The sequence below is a fragment of the Petaurus breviceps genome, unplaced genomic scaffold, assembly GCF_028583685.1.
Source record: "Petaurus breviceps papuanus isolate PSGF00001 unplaced genomic scaffold, PetGlider_PUasm1.0 47, whole genome shotgun sequence".
In the NCBI taxonomy this organism is placed as follows: Eukaryota; Metazoa; Chordata; class Mammalia; order Diprotodontia; family Petauridae; genus Petaurus; species Petaurus breviceps.
Genome location: NW_027186349.1, coordinates 12,099,373 through 12,119,453, shown reverse-complemented (window position 1 = coordinate 12,119,453; position 20,081 = coordinate 12,099,373). Strand labels below are relative to the sequence as shown.

The following is a 20,081-nucleotide window of genomic DNA, read 5'->3' as shown; positions in this document are numbered from 1 at the left end:
GTTAGAGGCAGCTAAATAACTCAGTGGATAGATTGCTAGGCCTGGAGTCAGGAAGACCTGAGTTCAATTCCAGATTCACACATTTAGTAGCTGTGTGATCCTGGGCAAGTCACATAAGCTCACTTTGCCTAGTAGGTAGCTAGGTAGTTCAGTGAATAGAGCGCTGGACTTGGAGTCAGGAAGACCTGAGTTTAAATCTAGCCCCAGACATTGACAGTGTGACCCTGGGCAGGTCTCTAGGAGATTTTCCTCAGATGGCCACTGCTTCATTATTGAGGAAATAAAATTTAAGGGTTCCAGATTGGGGAGCAGCAAGACCATCAATCCACAGTCCTCTAGGAGGTTATTTTCCCAAATGTCCCCAGATTGAGGGAGCTGGGCCATTGGCTCCAGGAGAAAAGGTAAAATATTGTGTAGCAAAATGCATTTAACTTAAAATAACTTCCTTTGATGATTAAGTTTTGTTACACACATAAAGATAATGGTTAGAACTAAAAACATCCCAGGCTGTAGTACATACGTAACAAAAAATCCTTTTTTGAGGTGACTAGCCATTTAGCATCTCTAGAAAATAATCCTCTTAGAAGAAAAATTAGTACATGCATTGACAGGACTTAAAAGTTTAGAAATAGGGGGCAGCTAGGTGGCACAGTAAATAGAGCACTGGCCCTGGAGTCAGGAGGACCTGGGTTCAGATCCAGCCTCAGACACTTAACACAAAAATTAGCTGTGTGACCTTGGGCAAGTCACTTAACCCCAATTGCTCTCCAAAAAAGCAAAAAAAAAAAGTTTGGAAATGTTCTGCATGAGAAATATGTAGGATATTGAGACTCATGTTCTATACTATGATAATGTGAGTCTGACATTATTCTGGAGTAAGAGCAACATAGGGTATAGTAGCAAGAACTCTTAATGTGTGGGGTTAAGAAAAGCTAGGTTCAGGCCCTCCCACTGATTCTAGCCTGTGGCCTTAGGAAAACCATTTTTATCTTATTACTTCCCAAGACAACTCTGAGATTTATGTTACTCATGATTTCCTGGTATGCATTTGAAGGGGAAGTTTGTATACCAGAAGTTCCCAGTATCCAGAGAAATCACAGATCCCAACCAGAGTTTTAAAAATTGCTTTGTTGGCTGGTGAGCAAAAAAGTTAATTTTATGTGACACCAATACAAATTCCTTATTCTACTGTAATTTTGTTGCATTGGCTATTAATTAAGTGAACTGGTGTTTATTTGGAAAAGAAATTTTCATTGAAATGAGGTTGCATCTATATGTTTTTAAAACTAGTAGGTATGAATAGTATGCATAAATTCTTTCAGTGTATGCAAAGATTTTTATAACTATAAGATAATGTTGTCCTTGTATTCAGATGGTGAGCTTATATAAGGCTCCATAATATACCAGTACTCAAAGACCATCTATTTTTTCGTAGGCTTGCACACTTGCTCGAAGGAATGCAGATGTTTTCTTGAAATATCTACACAGGAACAGTGTAAATATGCCAGGAATGGTGACCCACATCAAAGCTCCTGAACAACAAGTGAAGAGTGAGTATCCCTTAAATACCCCCTTCATACGTTAGCAATACTGATTACATCTACAATTGCCTAACCTACCCTTTGAATACAAGCCATGAAGGATTCTAGAAATGGGAAGTATGCACTGTTTTCTGAACCTAAGCAAGAGAAGACAGCGTGGGGAAGCTTTTTAAAGCCATTTTCATTTCATATTCATTCAGATCTTGTTTCGGTCAGTCAACAAGCAGTTATTAAACACCTATTGTTTTTAGAGTCTTCTCTTGGATGCTAAAAACCATACAAAATTTTAAAGGGGACGTGGACCCTACCTTCAAGGAACTTAGCTATTCTTTCATGTTTAGGAAATAAATTACGGTTGGTTTGTCTTAGAAAAGTAGCACCAAATTTCTAAGCTTATTATAACCCCCATCTGTTAAGCAGAAGGCAGATAATATAGGATATTATGCACAACATAAATTCATTAGAATTGATGAGAGGTAGCAGAGTGAAAACAGATACAGTAAAAATAACTGAGCATAAGAAGAATATGAGCTTTGAACTGGACCTGCTTTAAAGAAAGTATGCTGTCTTCATAGTATAGAAAAAATAACTAACAGGTAGATAAATAGATCAAACTGTTATAAAGTGGGAGGATGAGAAGGGCACACTAGTAATGCCTTAACTAGCCTTTTAAATTTATATAGGAAGATGGGCCAGAAAATATCCCAAGAAATTATTATAAACCTATCATGTTGAATTTTTAAATATATTTAATAGCTAAATATGAGAATCGGGATAGTGTAATAGAATGAAAGCTGACCCTACACCCAAGAAGATCTGAGTTCAAGTCCTTGTTTTAATACATAACATCTTTGTTGGACAAAGGACGTGAGGGAAAGGCCCATAGTTTTGTCTTTCTCTGTATCCTCATCACTTAATATAGCACCTCGAACATAGAAAGTGCTTAAAATATGTTTGTCAACTTACTTTGCAGTGCTCTAGGCAACTGTGTAGATAACAAATTTGAGAGAAGGAGTTGATCTGCACTGATAAAGGGAGTTTCCTTGCCTGGGAGTTCCCTATAATAAGGTACTATCCCTAATGAGTCCTTTACAGCTAAACAAATTATTTTTCCAAATTTTAATCACGAAGTTTAATTAAACAGTTTATTACAGGTAGAATCACATTTCAGGTCCTGCCCATCATTTTAATTTGAACTTCCTTAATTGGACCAATTTCATTTGAAGTCTTAGTCTACTTGCCCTGAAAAGAGTATAGTCATTGTTAACTCTGGATTATCATGACTGCATCATATATAAGATAACAGATTGGAAGTAGTGAGGCTCAGTATACTTTTTGAGAGTGCTGGAGAGAGGAATAATGGAATTTTAGATTTTCTCTACCTGGTGGTAGAATTTCCATGTTTTCAAGTTAAAATGAAAAGATTTTATAACTCATGCTTATCGAAGCATGTTGTAAATGCAGCTAGATACTATAAAGTAGCATTGGCTCCGGAGTCAGGAAGACTTGAGCTCAAGTCTGGCCTCAAATAATCTATGGGATCTTGGGCAAGACACTTAAGCTCTGTTTGCCTTGGTGTCCTCAAATATAAAATGGGCATAACATTAGCACTTAGCTCAAAGAATTTTTGGGATGATCTAATGAGATACTATTTGTAAAGCCCTTGGGAGCGTTCCTGGCACCAGGTAGGTGTTTTATAAGTGCATATTCCCTTCCTTCTTCCCTCTTGAAGATAGTAAATTATTTTCTTCCTCTCATTTAAAATATAAATACTAAGAGTTGACTTGTGTTTATCCTTTCAGATATTTTGAATGAACTCTTCCAACGGGAGAACAGGGTATTGCACTACTGGACCATGAGAAAGAGACGATTAGACCAGTGCCAGCAGTATGTGGTTTTTGAAAGAAGTGCCAAACAGGTCAGACATGATCCTTGAATGTATATGAGAAGCCCTGACTCTTAGGGCTTCTCATATCCCTTTATCTTCCGCATACATTCTTCTCTTCAAAGTAGATTTTAAAAATTAATCAACACTTAGTCAGAATCACAGCTCAGCAAACTGGATTCAGGAGCCATGAATTTTTGAGTTGTAGTTCAGACTTTATCATGCGTGTGTCCTGACCTTCAGCCAAAAAAGTCAGATTCACTCTCCTTGTTTTTGAGGTTTGGGAATAGACAGATATAGTAATGGTGACTTTTGAAAGTTTGTGATTGGTATAATTAGTGAATGGTTTGTAGTGAATATTATGTACTTCAGTAAATCCATAATCTCATCAATGTGGGTACTCCCTCCATTGCTGTCGATGACGACCCGTCCATATCCTCTCATCCACGTTCTACCATTAGTTCGATATTAAGGATCTCTCTAACATACTACAGACCTTCCTCTAGATCAAGGGTTGGACTACCAACTACTACCCCCAAGTAGTCCATGGACAGATTTCAGGGGTTGTGAACGTGGACAGAAAAAAAATTGTCTTTATTTTCACCAATATGTAACTGAAACTTAGCATTTCCATCCATATGAAAGTAGGCAACAAACTTAATTCTGAAAAGGAATCCATAGATTTCACCAGGTGGGAGAGGGGTCCGTGACACAAAAAAAGATTTAAGAACTCCTCGACATTCAGACTGTCCTACCTTTATCTTTTACTCTTGTTCTGTGACTGGCCTTTTCCCAGGGATACATTTCTTGCATTGATGTGTCATATTTTCAAGGCAGACCTTTGTTCTTAAGATAAAGTGAACTGAAAACCTATCAGCAACAAGATTTAAATAGCTGAGAGGCAGCTTGGCATAACAGAGAGAGTGCAGCCCTTGGAGACAGAGACATGGGTTCAGATTCCGACTATGCCACTCACTAGCTCAGGACCCTGGGCAGTTCATTTACCCTCAGCATGCTTTAGGCAACTCTTTTATGATGATAACGATGATGATAGCATTTATAAATTACTTTATTGTTGTTCAGTCCTTTTCAGTCTTATTTAACTCCTTGTGACCCCTTTATAAGGATTTTCTTGTGCAAAGATATTAGAGTGCTTTGCCATTTCCTTTTCCAGCTCATTTTACAGATAAGGAAATTGAGGCAAAGAGGGTTAAGTGACTTGCCCAGGGTCACACAGCTGGTATGTATCTGAGGTCACATTTGAACTCAAGTTTTCCTGACTCCAGGTTGACACTCTTAACTACTATAACACCTAGCTCTCCTGCTTAATAAAATGCTTTATGGTTTGCAAAGTATATCACAAATATTATTTCACTATATTCTTACAACAACCCTAAGAGGTAGGTGCAATGCTTGTTCCCATTTTACAGATAAAGAACCTGAGATAGAGAAATTGATGGACTTGATTAGGGTCACACAACTAAAAAAAGTGAGGCTGGATTTGAGTTCAGATCTTTGGGATTCCAGGTCTAGTGCTCTCTCCACTCTGCTGCCTGACTGTCTCAAGACGCCAAATGGCAGAAATGGTTCAACCAATATTGGTTGTGAGAGTTTCCTAGTTGCAAATTCCATATGCCAGTGAAATCCAAAATCTAGGCCCTATCCCTAGCCTTGTATTTGCTGCTGTGGTTTGTGGGGAAATTCTGCTACAGCTCAGTTGTTTTGTTGTTGTTTTACTTTGTTTTATTTTTTAAATTGCTCTTACAAGAGCAAGTGTAGGGGCAGCCAGGTAGCACAGCAAGTAAGAGCACTGGCCCCAGTGTCGGGATGACCTGGGGATCGATGCAGGCTCAGACACTTAGCACCCACCCAGAAACACCTGGCCATGTAACCTTGAGCAAGTTACTTAACCCCGATTGCTTAGGGGTGGCCAGGTGGCTCAGCGATTAAGAGCACCGGCTCCAGTGTCGGGATGACCTGGGATTGAATCCTGGACTCAGACACTCAGCACCACACCCAGAAATAACTGGCTGTGTAACCTTGAGCAAGTTACTTAACCCCAGTTGCTTTAAAAAAAAAAAAAAGAGCAAGCGCAGTACAGTGGCTAGAGTATTAGGCCTGTACTCAAGAATTCCTAGGCTCAAGCCCCACGTTGGACAGTTAAGGGCACTGTGACCATAAGCAAGTCACCTAACCTTCATGTGCCTCCTTAGGTCATAGTTATTAAGTCATGGACAGGTCATGATGACCTGTGCTAGTAGAGGAAGGTAGTATGAGGCCAGTCAGCTAGAGGTGAGAGAGACAGGACTTGAACCCAGGATTTCCTTTCTCTGAGGCCCACACTCCTGTCTGTCATACCATGCTGCCTCACAGCCTATTTAAATCTTATTTGTGGATTCAAGATTTCTTGTGATAACTAAAAAGTGCTGTCAGAATTTACTCCCTGATGGAGTTATAGGTCCTTTCCCCTTACCTCAGGTTTCAGCTCCTTAATCAGTTCTTCAATCATTCTTTTGAGAGGTCAGCTAACATCAGACATATTTACATCTTTTATGTTAGCATGAGTAACCACAGACTTGGGGGAAAAAAACATTTATTGAGTGCATCAATCACTATGCTGAACTCTGGAGATACAAGTAAGGAAAAAGAAAGATAGTGCCTGCCCATAAGGTGCTTACAGCCTAACAGGGAAAGACAACTTACAAAAGGAACCAGAAAGCAAGGAACGTAAGGACTCCAGGCAGGTGTGAAGTGAGAAGCTGGGCTTCCTCCTTCAGTGGAGTTTCCCTCCAATCAGAGGGACCAAGGGTGGTGATGAGGTGACCTACCAAGGCTGATAGGATCATGTGGGATGGAGCCAAATTAAGAATTTTCTGGGACATGGTGGAGACCTCAGAGAAGTCCCAAAGTAGGGCAGCCAAGTAAGAAATGACCACAATAAGCTTCTCTTTATTCAGACCCTAACAAGAAAAACATTCAACTGTCATACTTTTTTTTAATCCACCTCATTCTGATGATATTGTGTGAAACATTCAGTTTGATTCACGCTTAACACCACAGTATAATCTCAGGAATGTAGTCTATATTGATAACTAATGGCAGAAGATTGGCACAAGAGCCGAGTGTCATTTTAAAGCTGTCTTTTTAGAGCCTTAATTTCAGTTAACCAAAGACCATCAGTATTAATGGGAATTAGCTCAAAGAGAAGTGATCTCTGGACCTTTATTGATATTGGCTGGGCTTGAGTCTCTTCCTAAAATGTCAATGTCAACATAGTCAATAATAATATTTATCCATGTTGGATCATGATTAAAGGATATTCCCAGCTGCCCTGCTAAATCTTAATTCGGTAATATTATCATGTCCACTGTATTTTGATCATTTTTCCTTCAATTGAAACTTGACAAACTGAGTTATCTAAGAATAGCTGGCATTTATATGCAGCACTTTAAGGCTTGCAGAGTGTTTTGCAAACATTTTCTCATTTTACCCTTACAACATCAGGAGGTAGGTACTCTTTTTACAAATAAGGAAACAGAGGCAGACAGGTTAAATGACTTGCTCAAGTTCACAAACTTAGTAAGCGTCTGAGGCATGGCTTAAATTCAGGTCTTCCTGACTCCAAGTTCAATGCTCTGTCTCCTGGGCCACCTAGCTGCCCCTTTGTCCTGCCAGGTGTTTTAGTAATAGACTTATTCAGAAAGCATGTACCATCTTCTCCAGATCTCCTCCCCAACTCCATGAGAACAGGGAAAATGATTGCACGGCTAGAGATTTAGGCAAGTCCTTTTTTTACCCCTTCTTTATGCTGTGCAGTATGGGAAGGAAAAATCATTAGTTTTATATCAGAAGGCTGGAAGGAGGCACCTGCTTTCTATTTCAGATTAATACATCCCCGTGAGACCCCAAAGCTTCAATAAGATTTTAACATTGCATGTGTAGGATTCTCAATATGTGGAGAAACTAGTGCCACCTGACACCCACACTTCTCTTTGCTCGCTATCTTACAGAAAGATATTAACAATAGCTTTCCTTTGTTTTATGCCCAGGGTTATGGTTATGAGGGTTTGAAGTTGTTGTTACATTAGTCATAATTTCATTGTTACTGATAGCACCTCTTTCTGATTACTTGAGTATTGTTTCAGAAGCTTTTAATACATTGGAGAATGTTTCATAGTAAGTACCAGACAGAAAATTCCCCATGTTAATAAAGAGAGTCATTCTAATTTTCATTGCAAAACTTTTCCACCTAACTTTTTCTTTAATTCTTTCTTCTTGTATTCTTCTATGGTAGGCTCTGGAATGGATCCATGATAATGGAGAGTTTTATTTGTCTACACACACGTCTACTGGTTCCAGTATACAGCACACTCAAGAACTCTTGAAAGAACACGAGGAGTTTCAGATTACTGCAAAGGTAAATTAACATTAATAACACATCTGGGGCGGGTTGCTTCCTAATCCCCTTTATTCTTTGTAAAATGTCCCAAAACAATAGAGCTATGACTAAATATTATGCAGAACTGCAACTTTAAAAACATTAAAGCCAGATAAGTTGTGTCCATGTTGATTTAAGCAGGTTGTTTTATATATATACAATAACATGATAGAGTTAAATTATATCCAAAGCTTTTTCCTCCTTTTCTTTCTCTTCCTTCTGCTGTTTTTCTCATTCCTCTTTTCCTCTTCCTTTTGCTATTTTTCCTCCTGTTGCCTGACCTTTTCCTCCTGCTGTTCCTCTTCACTGTTCTCTTCCTTTACTAAAGTGTTTCCTGAGTTCTCATTGTGTATACTGTATCCTATCAAGTGTTAAAAGCTTTTGTGCACTCATGAAGCCACTTTGCTGGTATTCTTCCTGTCCTGTCTTTAGTTGTCCAACAGAACTACACTGCCCCTATGGCACGCCATTCCCTACTGCAATATTCCTTAACTAGAAGATCTGCAAAGTTTATAGATTACCTAAAGCTAGTCATTTTTAGCTCATAAAATAGTTCCTTAGCTATTTATAAAAGCATTATTTAAATATGAGTTATTGCTGTTATTTGAATTATTATTCACCTAGCAGCTGATGATAGATATAATTCCAAGCTCAAGGGCAGTGTGTATGTTTATGTGTATTTGTGTATCTGTGTCCCTAGAGACAGTGTGATGATGTGGTGAAAACAAGCACTCAGTAAGAATACCAGGGTCTTATTTACACCTCTGGAATTATGTGAATCCTCAGTGTCCTGTGTAAATTGGGATAATCATATTCACACTGCCTACCTTCTGGAATGAATGTTGTCTGCATCTTTGCTAAAAGAACAGCAGAGCTGCAAATCACTTGTCCTAGGATAAGAAAACTTGGGTTTGAGTTGTAACTGTTATTTATAAGCTGTGACACTGAGCAGTTCAGCCTCAGTTTCCTCATCTGTAAAGTAGAAATAACAATACTTGCACTACTTCACTCACGGTTTTTTTTTATCAGATTTATTGTCTTTACCATAAAGTATTAATAATTAAAATTCATGTTCTCTCTCTTTTTCTCTCTCATACACACATACATGCACATACATACACATTTTAACTGTGCACTAATGTGACTGAATGTTAAAAACATACCCAATCTTATAACTCACATCAGCATATCCTCTTCGTGGCTCTCACCTTGAGAGACCATAAACTTTTTCTGACACTATCATTGTTGCTCAGAACATTTTGGGGATTCGTAGTATCATAGACATTAAAGGCTATCTAATACAGCCCTGTCATTTTACAAATGGTAGAAGCTGAGTCCAGAAGAGCGTAAGTAATTTTCTAAAGTTCACAGAGCTAGTAAGTGACAGATGGATTCTGCTTTTGTTCTTGCTTGCCATACTTTTTTTTTTTGAATAGCCTCAATTTTGGCAAGTCTTTATGATTTGAGGGTCAGTTTGATTTTCAAAAAAAGCCAAAAGCTTTTCTGAGCCAAATCTGACGAATAAAATGGTTGATTCATTATGATGATGCCAAGGACAAAATGTGACTATAAAATAATGAGGTTGCTATTCTTAGGTGGCTTGTGTGTTTATAAGTGACTCTGAAGGCAAATTCAAAATAGAGGGTCTCTCCCTGAATAGCCTGTTAGGAGACTACTGTGAAGGACATGAATCATTCTTTAAATCCTCATATCTGTTAAGATATCATTCTCCTTTTTTTGTAGTCATCCCTTTCAAGGGACACTTCCTTTGTGCCAGATACTGGGAGCAATGTGATATGTGCTTAGTGAATGAGGCCAGAAATGAGTGTGTGTGCATTATGTATATATTATATATAGTTTTTTTTTTAATTTGTTGCACCAAGTAGTAAATGTTTCTGTTTAATTTGTATTTCCTTTGTGTGCTGTTGTTTCAAAATCTACAAAGCTCATGATGGCCTCACGATTTATACCTATCTTTATGTTCATGTTTTGTTATTGCCATCAGTGTGTTTAAATATTCAACTAACCCTCAACCTATACTACCATTAGTACTTTAAAACTCGCAGATACTTTAAAAATGATAATAATAACTCCCCTTTGTTATATAGCACTTTCAGATTTACAAAGCATTTCTCAATGACCTTATGAAGTAGGTGATACAAGTGTTATCATCCCCATTTTACAGATGATGAAATTGAGTCTCAAGCAGACTGAGTGATTTAACCATCACACAGCTTGAAGTGTCAGAGTAGCCAGCCTCCTGGCTCTAAGTCTAATGTTCTTCCCACTGCACTGGGCTGGCCCCTAAACCATGGTCCCTACATTTACCCTTTTTCCCTCCTCTGGTTGTAATTATTGGACACCTAAGAAATAGGCACATTTGTATACGTGTTCTGCTTAAGGGATCATGAGACAAGGTGTCTAAAGTGTTATTCGGCATTTGAGATTTTTATTGCCTTGATATACAAAGTGTCTTCTCCCATTTGGTACCTTAAAGGCATTTTAAGTGACAGTAGTTTTTCTGTTTTGTGCTGCTAAGGAACTGATAGGTTTCCAAATGTTATGAAAATAGTATTCTTCGTTAGGCAATTATTTATCGTCTGTCACAATTTGCTTTGTGTTTTGTGGTTGTGTGTCTCTTATTTGGCTGCATTTCTTATATTGATTGGGGTAGTTTTTGTCCTTGTGTGCTGCCGTACCTTCTTTATTCACTCACTTTCTACATAAGTTAGTTTCTTTTTTTTAATATATGGAGAATTTTGTACAGCTTTGACAAAACATCAGACTCTCTTATCTATGGTTTTGATTCTAATTATATGGCATTTATGATTTCCATGCTAATGAAATATAGAATTGGGACATGGTCTCCAAAAAATATCTAGACTCCAATTGAAATTACTTATAGCCTAGAAGATTCTTACCCCTTAAAAAAGCATTTAATACCTTATTCTCTTTCATTCTTATGACTAAGAACCAAGCTTACAATTCTGAATCACAACACTTAGCCGTCCCCATGTACATTTGTGTATGTGATATATGTGTGTATATACACATATTAATGTGAGCTATGCATACAAACATATGCACAAGTTTTGAATATAAAGTAGTTTGAATGATTTTTCTTACATAGTAATACTGGATCCAAAGACATTCACATGAGCATATTCCTTTCACAGTAACTTCCTTGGGAAGTTTATTCTAATGTTATCATCATTCAAGCTATTTGGGGGATGCTTCTTTTGGAGTTACCTTCCTGTCCTGTAGCACATTCTGAAACTTGACTAAAATTATTTGGAACAGTGGTGTCAAGCTCAAGTAGAAATGGGGCCACTAAACTGTAAATAAAGACCTCAATGGTCAGCATATTGACTTAGAAAACCACCTATTAGCATTGTTTTTGTTTTATTGTATTTTTACTTATTTTAAATATTTTCTGATTACATTTTAATCTGGATCTGCCCACACAAGTTTGAAACCTGGATTGGTAAATGCACTCTTTGATCTTCAGGCTGTTTTTGCTTTCATTTTTTTATTTAATTATACCCACCAGAGAAGGAGATTATTAACATTATGTTCTTAATATATTGAATATGTTTTTCCCTCACTTTTACTTCAATAATTCTAGTAGAACAGTAGAAATCATACCACATAAGAATAGAAAATAGTGTCCATTAATGCATATCATTTGTACTATTCAGTTTTAAGTCCATGAGCATAAAATGTGTTTACTACATATTTATGTATCTGCTTTGCCTTGTAGTTATCATATTTGTCCGAACATCGGCTGTACTTTTTCTTCTAAATCAGTCTGTTGCTATAAAACCTGAATGAGGCATTAATCCTACTCAGTGCTGTAGGCATAGTTCAGTTCACTGTGGTTTCCCCCAGAACAACATAAGCAGTAGCCGCAGCTTCCTTCTAGCCCATCATGTGTACTTAGAGATCCTGACCAGGTAGCTTCTGTTCTCCAGATCCCTTCTGCTTATTCAGTCTTCTCAGCAATTATACATACATATATATATCTTTTATATATATATATATATATATCACTGTCCTGAGTCACCTAGAATTATCTTTCTTATAGAGTCTCTTTCCGTCCCCTAAATTCCTGAGACTTGAGTATGTGGTAACAGAAGATCCACAGAATGGGGCAGCTAGGTCACGCAGTGAATAGAGCCCTGGCCCTGGAGTCAGGAGGACCTGAGTTCAAATCCAGCCTCAGACACTTAACACAAAAACTAGCCTGTGACCTTGGGCAAGTCACAACCCCAATTGCCCTCCCAAAAAGCAAAAAAAAAAAAAGTCCACAGAAACCACCATCTACTTCTCCCGAGATCTGAACTTTTCATCTCCCACTTGTATAAAGATCCCCCTTGGGCCATTGCTTATGTATTGATTAAAGGAGGAGACATGGAGTTTCTGTACTTTGCCAACAAGTCAGTGGATTGCCTATAGGGTGGCATGAAGTAGCATGAGAGGAGAGGACAAGTCAGAGTAATCCTGCTGTGTTAGCCTCCTCTTTATCTGGGAAGAGCCTAACTTCCTATTATATTTTGCCACTCTTAGTCTTCCTCAATTAAATGCATTTACTAATAATTCCCATTAATTAAATTTTGATAGTCTTACATTTTTCTGAAGTGAAGCTTATTTTATTTAAAAATAAATTTTTCCACAAATATCAGTTATTTTTTATTATTTTATTAATTAAATTAATTATTTTAATTAATTTTATGTAATTACCATTTATTCATACATGCATGTATTGATGCATGTATTATTTTTCATTTCAAAAAGATCTTATATATCAAAACCTGTATTCAGACTGATACAATATTATACCATGTATGCTCAGTTTTTTAGTCTATTAAAGTAGAGTATGTGCAATGAGGTCTAGGTATAATACACATGATATATAATATAAATGTATACATAACATACACATGTGCAGTATACACATATGCCATATACACATATAAGACACATGATTTTAATTTATTTTTATAAGCTCTTTGAGCTGAGCTGAATGCAGATTCTTAGTTGGGGTTAATCCTACATTAGCTCAGGATTCCTGAGTTCAAGTGATTCCCCAGCCTAAGGTTCTCCAGGTAGAAATGATTACAGGTATACTCCACTAAGTCTGGCTAGACTCTTCTGTCTCTACTGGTATCTCTGCTCAACATTGCAACAGAAAGTCCCCATGCTGAACCATACCAAATTCAATATATTTTAACAAATATTGAATACCACTATGTTTAAGACATCAGCAGCTGACATCTGATCTCCTCTGGGGCCTACCACTCTGCTCAACAATCCTTTCATTTGTTTTGTGCTGTTACCCATGTTCAAAATCTCAGACTTATTGTTGACTCTTCCCTAACCCTCACACATTTAATCACTTGCCAAGTTCTTTTATTTCTACCTGAATGATATCTCTTAGCCTTTCCATTTATTAGTTCAGGCCCTCATCAGCCTATTATTTGAACTATTATAGTAGCTTCTTAATGGGTCTCTCTGCATTTAGTCTTTATCCTTTCTGATCTATCCTGTATACTTCTGCTAGATTAATCTTCCTAAAGGTCATATCACCCTTCCTACCTACAAACTTTCAAGGTCTGTCACTGCTTACTGTATAAAGTTCAGTGAGATAGAATGTCACTAAATAATGGGATTCCCAAGCAACAATGAGGGCCCCACCATCGTTATGCACCATAAATGTTATTGTAGATGAAGTCATTTTCATTTCGTGATTTTGTGATTCTCCAGAATAGGATCAGAGCACTTGGATGATAGGAATAATGCAGGTCTAAGGATTAGTAGTTTGGAAATGCTAAAATGTTGGGAGAGGGCATTTATATGTATGTAGCTTTCAAATCTATATACTTACATGTACCTTTAAAATATAACAGTTACCTGATTTGATAACTCCCAATAACATGATGAGGTAGATGTTATTTTCCCCATTTTATAGATAAGGAAACTGAAGCTAAAGTGACTTCTCCATGTTCATCTTGCTAATAAGGATCAAAGGCCAAATTTGAACCCAGATCTCTGTAGAGTTAATGTCTAGGCCTTTTTTAGCTACACCAAGCAGTCTTTCTAGGATTGTGGCTAGTAAATTATTATTATGGTAAGCAATGAGTGATGCCAAGGGGGAAAAGATGATTAGATTTTTAAAATTGAGGAGGGTCAAAGGTCATAAGACAAAGAGGAAGTTTATTAGTGAGGAATGAGAGGTAGACACATTGCAGATTATGGCTGTACTTGGAACCTCAAAGTTAGGGATCTTAGAGGTAATAAATCTCCTCAGGGACCAAACTGATCCCTCCAATTACTAGTCATCTGCCTCTTATTTTGTATTGCCCTGTGTACATGCTTTATAGCCCCTACCCAGTAGAATGAGAACTCTTTAAAGGAAAGAGAATTTAATTTTTGTATATTTCTATTTCTAGTGTTTGCATAGTTAACATTTAATAGATGTTAGTTGATTGAATGAATGAATGAAAGCCTATGTGGCATCTCTGTACATTCTGAGCTAGCAAATATGTGGCATCTTGAAGAACCCTTTCCTAAAATCACCTCTTTGGAAAAGTTCTGCATTAATCTTATTTTTTTGTGAATATGAAAGCTCAGTATCAATAACAAGTAAATTATAAACAAGTTGTGCTTTCAAGAGAAATTTTACTTTTCTCTTTTATTTCCTTATAATCAGGCTTTTCTTAAGATATCTACAAAGTTATCAGATTGTTGATAAGTCAAAAAATGTGTTTGACAAGTATTTTGTTTGTTTGTGTGTGTGTGTGTGTGTGTGTGTGTGTGTTTCCTCCATGCTACCTCACTTCATCTCAGTCTTACCTTAGGCATATGCTGTAAAAGTTTTAATATGGCTATTTTAAAAGCTGCACCTACTTTTCCCAAATGAAAAGCTTTAAAGAAAGAGTACTAATGAGTCTTGACTGGTCATATTTCCATATCCTGAGTTTTGTTTTTTTGCATGCTTATTATTTGAAATGTCAACATTTATGAGCTGCCTTTTAAAGGCATCTACAATCCCAGTAAAGTAATATTTATGATACACTTGAGAAGAGAGCCAAATGCTGGGAGTCATAAGCCATTTTGTTCATGCTAGATAGATGTTTAATGTCTAAAAAAGAAAACACTTTAGAGGCTTTTCAATGAATCTTGGATCAGATCCTTTCATTTTATAAGTTTCTGATTGCATTTCCCCTTTGCCAGTTATAAGGATAGTGTCGTCAGAGTTTGACTAAAAATTATGTTCAACAGTAGAAGATATGCAGATAGAATTTCTAGCTTTACTTATTGGAAATGGCAGTAGGAGTTTCATGATGTCAGGAAATGAAGTAGATCCATCAGAAAAATGTGTTGAGTAGATTCAGATTTACCACCCCATATTTAATAGGATCAGAGATTAGAGCTGGAAGGGACCATAGTTCATCCAGTCCAACTCTTCTTTTGCACAGGTAAGGAGACTGAGGCCCAGGGAAGATGAGTGACTTCCCCAGGGGAACTTAGTTTCAAGCCAAGGTCCTCTTGACTTCAGCCAAAATTTGCTTAATATGCCACACTACCTATGAAATTTAACTATACTTGTGTGCCTGGTTACTAGTGAATAGATTATAGATTTGGAAGGGACCTCATCTAACCCTTGCATTTTACATATGAAGAGACTGAGACCCGTGGGCACTAAGTGACTTTGCTGAAGGTCATGCTGATAGAATCAGGATTTGAAACCAGGTCGTCAGTCTCTAGAGCTGGTGTTCTTTCCACTATAGTAATCTATATACTATTTCTGTTTAAGTGAAACATAGTATATTTCTTAATCTTTGCCACCAAGATAGTTATATTCCAAAGAGCAGACAAGTGTGAGATCAGCTTTTTGAGATACTTTTTTTTTTTTCCAAATGCTTTATTAACTTCTGATTTACATCATTCATTTCCGCCAGATTTTGAGATACTTTCTAACAGGTGTATCAGTTTTGGTCCAAATCCACTGTGAACTGATAAAGGGGGTAGAGTGGGGCAGGGAATAGGCCTTTTGGTGCAAAAAAGTAATTTTAATCACTAGTTTTCCAGAATGCCTGCTATGTACACAGCACAACAGTTGTTCTTAGCAGAGGGAAGTCCCTATCTCCAGGAAATTACATAGAATATGCATGCATAAAATCACTAAGAGCCACTGCTGTGGACTCACATAGAACCAAGTACATATAAACATAAAGTATCCATCCATCTTCATTTAAAGGAGTAAGCAGAGTCAACCATAGAATGATTCTTGGAATCTCTAAATTTAGTCTTGAATTTTCAAGGAGGAGTGCAGTAGTCCAAAGGGAGAATAATAATGATGACAACTATTGACATTATATCATATTGTTGGAGAAGACTATAGAACTTTCCATTGATGTCTAAAAAAAACACCAATCACATGGCCATTGATAACAGGATGAATGAGAAAAGTAGTCCTATTTGGAACCAGGCATAGATTGATTATGTGACTCTCCAGGTCCTTTCTAGTCCTGTGATTTCATTTAGGTTTTCACCAACAGTAGTCCTTTTTCATTTTTAAAGAAGCAAATTGTAGGTGACTAGCCATAATATTCCAGGTTTCTGGCATTTGAGTTGAATTTACTTCACAATACTTTCCTGTTTTGTTTTGTTTTGTTTTTTCACAGCAAACCAAAGAGAGGGTGAAGCTGTTGATACAGCTGGCTGATGGCTTTTGTGAAAAGGGGCATGCCCATGCAGCAGAGATTAAAAAATGTGTCACTGCTGTGGATAAAAGGTACAGAGATTTCTCTCTGCGGATGGAAAAATATAGGACTTCTTTGGAAAAGGCTCTGGGGATCTCTTCAGATTCCAATAAATCGGTAAGTTTTCCTGTGTGGACTGAATAAATCAAGTATATTTTACTTGATAACCCCTTTGCTGATTAAATAACCAAGCACATCTTCTCTTTTGCACCCTTTGACTCTACTGGGCTCCCCTTTTTCCAACAGAGTAAAAGCCTTCAGCTGGATATAATCCCAGCCAGTGTCCCTGGATCAGAAGTCAAACTACGGGATGCTGCTCATGAACTTAATGAAGAAAAGCGAAAATCTGCTCGCAGAAAAGAGTAAGGAATTTCCAAATTTAACCTGAGTCCTTAATACAGAGGATGAAGCCTGTTATCTGATAAAAACTATTGATTCCTCGATATATGTGTGCTCTGAAACCAAATGCCATGAGTCTCTTTGATTTTCACATAGAAGCATTCTACCCATCTCTTCACTTGGTTTAGAAACAGTATAATGTTCTCCCCATTTAACTGTCCTCCTTTGATTTGGGTGCTGACAAATCTCTTTTGGTTATTTTGAAACTATCATATTGTAAGTTAATAGTAGAATTAAGCATTACAACAAGAATAAATTATATACATAAAGTTCCAGTGGTTGACCTTTTAGGAATTGAATTATACTAAATTTTTATTTTAAAAATAGGATTTCGCCTATTTTCCTAAATAATTTTGGTCTCAAATGTTTAGTTTTCTCTGAAGTGGTACATGAGATCTCTTACAGATCTGTCTTTCCTTGGTGAGCATAGACTTAAACGCACAGACATAGATCCACACAATCTTCTCAGATTTGAATTGTGTGTTGTAAATGTATCACATATATTATACCACACTGATGCTTAATCTATCAACATTCTTTTATTGACATTAAACAGAAGAGAAAACAATGTATATACCGTGTTTCCCCGATAATAAGACACTGTCTTATTAATTTTTTGGACAGAAAAACACCAGAGGGCTTATTTTCAGGGGAGGGCTTATTTTAATGAACATTGACAGCAATTTTAATAAACAGGTAAATGTGAACAAAAGAATGTACCTTTATTCAATAATGAATTCAATAAAGAACAGGATGACGCGCTCACTGCTGCAGCTCTGATTGGATGCAGCTTGGAGCGCGGCGTGCGTTTCACCGGGGGAGGGGGAAGGGGGGGAAAGACAGTGCATACAGAGGGTACCGTAATGTAGCGTGTAGCGCAGGGAATCACCTTCACTACAGTAGCAATCTCAATAGGGCTTATTTTAGAGGAATCTTACACAGTAAGGGGAGGGCTTATTTTCGGGATAGGTCTATCGGGGAAACACGGTAGTATGTATATAATGCATGTGTGTATGCGTGTGTGTATATATGTACATGCATGCACACACACCATTATCCATTCAAGTTCTTTTGAGTAATATACCCTCTTGTTCACTTTAAGGTTCATAATGGCTGAATTAATTCAGACTGAAAAGGCTTATGTAAGAGACCTTCGGGAATGTATGGATGTAAGTGGTTGTTTTTTTTTTCTCCTTAAATATAGCTAATTACATTGACCTCCTGTTCCTTACAGTTTTTAAAATTAATAACTCTTATTAACCCCAGACACTTAGACTCTTTTTAGAGACCTTATGAATTTATGACTGCCCCCTTCTGTGGAGGGTTTAAATTTGTTTGGGGGTTCAGCAGAGATGATACAGCATTAATTCTTTCATTCAATTTATCACATGGCTGACTGGCTGACATCCTTTTTGTGTAGAATTTTTGAGCCATTTCATGGTAACTGGCCTGGTAATTGTAATGGGTAAATAACATTCAGCAGTGGCTGTTATACCATGTGATCACTTCTCATGCCATGATGTGTATTAATTCCGATATCCTGAGGCTCTGCAGAAAGCTCTGCAAAGTGAAAGGTACAGCCACAGTCTTGACCAAGAATACCAGTTTAAGAGCTTCTTTAAAAACCTGGCTTTTGTAAAACCAGCATCTGAAGTTTTCTTTCTCTTTACACATTAGTGATAGTCATATGCAAACGTCAGAAATAGCTGCTTCGTGTCTTTTGATATAATCTGTCTTTTCCTCCCTGTCAGACATATCTGTGGGAAATGACCAGTGGTGTTGAGGAGATCCCACCTGGCATTGTAAACAAAGAACATATTATCTTTGGAAACATGCAGGAAATCTATGAGTTTCATAATAAGTGAGTGACTTTTATCTTTGGAAAGCATGTTATTTTTTAAATCAAGACACTTCTCTGGAGATTTCCCTTAAAAAATAGAAATTTTATCTGTATCTAGCATTTATTTCTGTAGCTTCTGATGAAATCTGCTTGAATAAAAGCTCTCTTTCATGTAAGTGGCACATCACTAACTACATGGCTTCAGAGTAACTACCGTTCATGTATTTGTTTTTTACTATGGTGGAAACTGGGGAAATAATCTGAATAGAAAGCCCAGTAGCCTTCTTTCCACTCACAATCAGTGGCTCAATAATCACTTTATTAGGGTCAAGTAGGAGATACTATAGCTGGACCAAGCTCTCCATTGGTTTGGCTGCCACTCATAATTTCCTTTTAGATAACAGGCATGAGGAAGCAGCTGATATGAGGGCTTTTTTCCATCACTTTTCCTAGCTGAAAATGCAGATACACTTCCTCTAAATGCCCTGTGTGCCAGGCACTGTGTAAATACAAGGCAGAAAGTGTCACAAGAGTTATAACTACAGTAGTATGAGGATTCTGGAAGTAGAAGAGATAATGTTTAGTTATGGGAACAAGCAAAGATTTTATGAAGGAAGGGAGGTTTGAACTTAACTTATAAACTGGGTATGACATCAACAGGCAGGTAATGTAGAAGAGAACAGAAAAAACATTATCAAAAATGAGACAACAGGAAAGTATAGGATTTATTTAAGAAATTGACTAGGTCATTAGGAGAGTCATTAAAAGTAAGGCTGGAAATAAATTTTGGGTAAAAATATGGATATCTTGAATACTGTGCTAATGGTTTGTAATTCAGTAGGCATTAAGGAAGAAGGGAAGGAAGGGTTTGTTGAGGACCTACTAGGTGCCAGGCAATGTGCTAAGTACTTTATAAATATTATTTCACTTGGTCCTTACAGCAACCCTGGTTTGTGCTATTAATATGTGCTGTTATGATCCTCATTTTACGGTTGAGGAAACTGATGCAAACAGGTTAATGGACTTGCCCAGAATCATATAGCTCGTAAGTGTCAGAGGAAGGATTTGAACTCAAATCTTCCTGCCTCCAGACCAAACACTTTATGTTACCTCTAAAGAGTACTAGGGAAGTGGTGTGTAGAATCAAAAGGCAGAAGGGGAACTGGAGGCAGAGACTAAGAAGTCCAGGTTAAAGGTAAATAAGGCCTGAATT

The 20,081-nt window shown here is 37.3% G+C and overlaps 1 protein-coding gene across 7 annotated transcripts in view; it reads left to right on the top strand.

Moving 5' to 3' along the window:
* Positions 1–20,081, top strand: part of TRIO (trio Rho guanine nucleotide exchange factor) — a 534,181-nt gene that overhangs the window by 376,345 nt on the left and 137,755 nt on the right. For all 7 annotated transcript variants that reach the window (XM_069101424.1, XM_069101423.1, XM_069101425.1 and 4 more), the window contains 7 exons: positions 1,436–1,550; positions 3,344–3,459; positions 7,721–7,843; positions 16,552–16,746; positions 16,876–16,991; positions 18,131–18,197; positions 18,780–18,889. In XM_069101424.1, the coding sequence (XP_068957525.1) occupies positions 1,436–1,550; positions 3,344–3,459; positions 7,721–7,843; positions 16,552–16,746; positions 16,876–16,991; positions 18,131–18,197; positions 18,780–18,889 (842 nt within the window). The remainder of the gene's footprint in view (positions 1–1,435; positions 1,551–3,343; positions 3,460–7,720; positions 7,844–16,551; positions 16,747–16,875; positions 16,992–18,130; positions 18,198–18,779; positions 18,890–20,081) is intronic.